The following is a 5775-nucleotide window of genomic DNA, read 5'->3' as shown; positions in this document are numbered from 1 at the left end:
TAAAATGTAACGCGTTACTTGACCTAGAAAAGTAACTGTTACCCTACTTCGAAAGTAAAGCAAGTAACGATTACTTTTAGCTTCGAAAAATTGAATATGTACAAAAATCTTATACCAATTTTCCCTACTACCACTATTATTATTATTATTATTATTATTATTATTAGTAGTAGTAGTAGTAGTAGGAGGAGGAGGAGGAGGAGGAGGAGTATCTCACATTTTGAAGTTACCCAATCATCGTAAATGTTTAGAACTGTAGGTTGATAATAGTAGCTTTGCTATATCTATTCATGCGGACAGTTACTTTCTAGTAATAAAGTAGGCCTGCTCATCAGTCACAGTTTATTTATATTAGCCCCCTCCGTATATCGTTAATTATGACACCTACCAAACTTATCCATAGAAAGAAATAAATATAGCAACTATAAACAATGCGCTATTATTAAAATGCTATACTGCACTGTAAAAGATTGATCACTTTTTTGTACGGTTAAACTGCAACGACTTTTGATAATTTCTTTTACATGTATACGTATATGCAGTAGGAGGAGTACGAACTATATACAAAACGTGTGAGAAATGTGCACGACATGCACTCTTGGAAGTTTCTGCACATTTCTTACCCATTTTGCACACAATTTGTACTCCTGTTACACGCATATATACATGTAAAAGATGTGATCAAAGTCGTTGCAATTTACGCGTATATAGAGTGTAGGATTTTCTACAGTGTGTGTTGCACTATTTGTAATTGCTGTAGCATAATGTAAACATTGTATTACTTGGGTCATGTCACACCTAAGTCAGGCACTGGCAAGGATATTGTCGACTCTATATTGCAGATTTTAGAGAAGAACCAGTACGACGTGTCAAGTCTTGAAGCAGTCGGCAGCGATGGTGAAGCCACGAACACAGGGAAGATAATGGCGTGATAAGTCAGATAAAAGGATCCCTAGAAAAGGAACTGCAGTATCTCATTTGCCTTCTTCATACAACGAGTTGCCATTTCGACACCTGGTTACCGAATTGGATGGTGGGACGACCGCACCCAACGCTTTTTCCGGCCCCATCGGAAAGAAATTAAAGGATTGTGAATATTCACCGATCGTCTCCTTTACACCCATTCCCGTTGAATGGGTGTCTGAAATGGAAAAACCATATGGTTTAAGCAGCGACCAGAATTATCTCTTTGAAATTTGTAAGATTGTTGCTACAGGAATGTGTATTACCGATCTAGCAAACAGAAACCAGGACCATTATCACATTCACGATGGCTTACATTGGCCTGTAGGATGCTTCACCACTACATCAGTACTGATAAACCTAGTTCAAGTTTGTGTCTACTTTGCCAGTACATTGTTAAAGTATAAGCTTCCGTCTAGTTTTCACTACTGCGAAATCCTTCGTGCGAAATGGGCGCCATGCATCTGTTTAACATAGTTAAGCTATCGCGTTTTCTGCCAGAAAATCTACAACACATAGTTCATTCTGTTCTACAAACAAACGGATACTACGCTTATCATGAAAAAATGCTGATGACAGCAGATGAAAATCCGCATATTCGAACGTTAGGCTGGAGAAGGATAAAAAAGTGCCGCAGCCAGAACACTCCGAGATCAAGCCGCCCACGTGACTTCATTGTTCCGAAATTAAACTTTACAGCTGAAAATTACTACAACATGATTAATTGGCCTAAATGTCCAATAGAGCCGCCAATCACACGAAATATAACGGATCAGCAGCTTGAAGAAAACATTCGAACTTCAGCTACTCTAACAACAACATTCTCTTGCCATAGTCAAGCTGTGAAACGCACAGTGAAGCTGGTGTTGAAGGCTGAACTCGATGTGCAACCAGCTCCCCGTGGTGAGTTGTGGTTTATTTTGCGTACAGAACAAAATAAGCGAAGAGTTGCACAAAAATAATCGTGTTATTTCAAGGGCTATGCCTATAGTCATCGTTAACGTGACATTCCAAACAAAATCTGGATATTAATTCCAACAACTGAGCTAATATGGCTGTACTTTGACTCATGAACATTTTAAAATTATTTACTGGCATTGCTTCAAGTTTCTTTAATAAAATAATTGTATTATAGCCATCATGTAATTCTAAAAACGACCACAAGTAGCTTTTCTGCCATTTGTGTTGTGCGTGTTGACTAACCAAACACTTAAAAAACTTTAAGTCCGTTGAGGCAGGGTAAGGGGTTGTCCAAAAAAAATAAAAAAATTGAGTAAGGTCGGTGCCACAAATGAGACCTTTCCCGGATTAGGCGTGATCGAATTTCCAACAAAAGTGCAAATGCTCCACCCTAATCAGTACACGTGATTTCCCTGAGGTTATACTCATCTTCCAAAAACAGCAAGTGTCACTAAGATCTTATCTGTTTCTCTGTGTGTCGATGACTGACATTCGGTTACTGACATAGTTCATGCTAAATTCTAAGAAATTTACAAACAGGAAAGAAACATTTGTTTCGCATGAAGACTTCCTTCTGGTGCAGTGCTGGTTTCTGCTATTTTGGAATCGATTCCTGGAACGTTAACTAATGATGACGGCCCGTGGAGTTTCGTACTGGACGCATTTCTCATCACATGTCAACACTCTGTCCAGAAATGCCTCCTTCGTCAGACAAGACAGCAAATAAACACAGTTGTCTGCTCGCATTCCCCTCTGACCAAGAGACAAATCACGTGGGACCCATTGACCCAACTCGTATTGCTTTCCAAGTAGATGGAGGTGCTGCCGAATAGTTTCTTCATTCATACTGAATTGTAGTCCCAGTTCCTCACATATTTGGCCACTATTCGCCTCAATATCTGGTGAAAATCTTCATTTTGTACATGTGTTGGTCTTCCAGCACGTGGTGCGTCTTCGAGACGGAAAGCGAGAAAATCTCGTCATCTTCAAGAAAGAACATCCAACATGATGGCATAAAAAGAAACTTTTTTTTTTTAATTTCCAATAGTCTGGAAAAATTGCCCTTTCATATGGACATGCCAAAACTAAAATTTGATCGGAACATATTTTGATCGGAGCCTATTTTGAAGTGCTCGCAAGTATGACAAACTTTCATATATTTGACACTTATTTTATTTCATCCTTTTTATTCTTCGTTTGTTTCCACTATAAAAACTTTGACTGTACTTGTTACATCTTTTCATTAATAAAATAACTTGTTTTGGTGGAAGGGGTTCAAACTTATTATGAGGTTTAAAAAAATCTAAATAATAAGCAACAAATGTGCAAAAGAAATATTTAAAACAAAAGAAAAAAAATTATGTGGACCACCTTCAAAAGAAGGTTTTATTAAAATAAAAATTACATCTGAGAAGATTACCTCAATATTTAACACACAGAACAAACAGTGCGATGTACCAAAGCACTGATGAACAAATACTTTCAAATGGTAATATCTATTGAATTTGTAAAAGATTTAAATGGTTTAATTTTGTTTTCTATTACGTATAGAATTTTCTGCATCATATGTGTAGACACATACAAACAATGCTATTCATTTTAACTATATTTTAGGTTTGTTTCTAAAACTAGTGTTAAACATATCACATTAAATTGGCAAAAAAAAAAAAAAAAAAAAAAAAATAGGAAAATCAGCAGAATTTGTCTGCGTAAAACTTTTTTTACAGTGTATATTTGGTTTAAAATGTTTTTGTAATCTCAAAAAAATTCCTTAGTATTAATTGCATTATTTCACACCAAATGCGTCAACAAAAGCTTCAAGAACAAGCATAAGTTTTTTTAAAAAAATACTTATTTTTTAAACTTGTCAAATGTTTAATCTCTTTGCAACACCTCAAAATATTGTAGTACATCAGCAAAATATTTACTTGCTATTTTATCTGCACGTAAACGACAACTTTTGATCACTATTAGAATTCTCAATTCGAGAAAAGTACTTTACTCAGTTTTCGTTCTTCCCTAACGGCCAAACTTATATTTTAACTTATACGTCAAGAGTTCTGCTACAAAGGCGATGACGCTAAGAAATAAACCAAAGATAAGTAACAAAAACGCACCCAAGAAGTCAGAAACGTTGACGATTCGAAATCTGTAGTTAGAAGTTTTCTTTGCTACATTAGCCGCAACCGAATGTATAACATCCTGGTGCCATATGTGAACAAGACCAGCAGAATCACAAGCTTCAATAATATCTTCAAACACATCAACAAATGGAGAACCTCTTCGCATTAAATAGAAACCAGGATAAGAAGCAACTGGTTCTGAAACTATATGCATCATGGACTTTCCGGTAGAGTCAGTAAATGATTCCATTTGGATCATGTATTCTGAAACAGCTTTCAGCCAAAAGAAACCGTAGTTCTTTGTTTGAACAACTTTTCTATAGCCTTCCATCATAGAATCAACTCCTACATAGTTATCATATATTGCCTTGAGAGTTGGGTTTGAAGAATGTTCAAAGTAGTGACGGTTTTCGTGAATTCCACCAACCATCATGCCAGACCTCACCATTGCCTGCAAAGTGTCAATAGGAGGATACTTCTTAGGAAATGTCAAAAATCCAAACAAAGCGGCCTGATAACTATTGAACAGAACAAAAGCTGGGTAAGACCAAGCTAAAAATACGAATCTTATTATCCCGATGTTTTCAGGATCTTTAGTTGAGATTCCTAACAAAACACACATATTTCGTAAGAAAGTCAGCGTAAGAGAATCCTTTTTACGTAAAGCAACTACTTTTGTGATGTGCATAACAACAGAACACACTACATAAGCAACCACAGTTACCATCCAAATAACAGGTTGAAACGGAAAATAAATGTTCAACCATCGAGGATAGAATTCAGAGGCAGCTACAACAAAGGATACGTAAATAAAATCCCTTGCATATATTTGTTCAAACAGTTCCCGAAAAGTATAAGCTGTAGATAAGAAACTTATATCACCTTCAAAACGTCCTACGATTACACCATCTAACGTGCCAGTCCTGTTAAATGTTCCTATTTGTTCTATCATGCTACCTGCTATCATCAAACGTACAGAGAAATTCAGTTTTTCAGAAAACGTCTCAATGAGCTTCCCACTTCTGCCTCTTAAGTCAAATTTTCCGTTGGAGTCTGTTCCAAGGATTTGATAAGGTGGCATGTTCATGCTAGTAAGCATCAAGGGACATCCATGCAGATTTTTTACTTTTAGGGGAAACAGGTTGAGGTTAGTTTTACTTTTATGAAGATTTAATACACGCATAAACGTACTTTTTATTTCACGACCACAACTTTGAAAGGGGAAATAAGTATATATGGAGAATATGTATTCATCTGGTTCTGGCTTAGAAACGATGAGAATAATATTTAGGATGCTTATCTCATAAGATAGTTTGAAAATTTCGTTTATGTCTTTTTCGTTATAATTCACTGTCATTAGAACAACAATGAATTGTGATCGAGCACTCAATAATTTCAGTACTTCAATATATCTAAGCAAGAGTCGGAAAGAAAGTGCGTCTTTTAGTAGAATTAGATATTTCGTAGAATGTCTTTCACTTTCCAAATTACGAAATAAATTTATATTTGGTCCTTCTACTTTATTTATTTTAACACTTATTACAGGTTCTTCATACTGTCTTATAAAGAAGTCACTGATTCTCATGTTGTCGTCTGTTGACAACATTAATATTCTGATATTACGAAAATAGTCTCTTAAAATTTGTGTAACGCACTCACTGAGAAAATGCATTGTCTGTAATTGTTGATATTCTAAGTCTATATTCTTCTTTAGCCCATTAGCAGAGAC

General features: G+C 35.8%; 1 protein-coding gene across 1 annotated transcript; it reads right to left on the bottom strand.

Moving 5' to 3' along the window:
• Positions 1-3942: 3942 nt before the first annotated feature.
• On the bottom strand, positions 3943-5133 carry LOC145667885 (ionotropic receptor 21a-like). The gene has a single exon (XM_081735316.1). It carries the CDS (start codon positions 5131-5133, stop codon positions 3943-3945), a length of 1191 nt encoding a protein of 396 aa, XP_081591442.1.
• Positions 5134-5775: the final 642 nt, after the last annotated feature.

The sequence above is a fragment of the Thermobia domestica genome, chromosome 13 (genome assembly GCF_964235325.1).
Source record: "Thermobia domestica chromosome 13, izTheDome1.hap1.1, whole genome shotgun sequence".
Taxonomy (NCBI): Eukaryota; Metazoa; Arthropoda; class Insecta; order Zygentoma; family Lepismatidae; genus Thermobia; species Thermobia domestica.
The sequence above is the reverse complement of the archived record's forward strand: the minus strand, read 5'-3'. Positions and strand labels throughout refer to the sequence as shown.

Bases quoted from the DNA above. Each gene is read 5' to 3' on its own strand.
- LOC145667885 (XM_081735316.1), bottom strand. From the start codon at position 5,133: ATGAACATGCCACCTTATCAAATCCTTGGAACAGACTCCAACGGAAAA.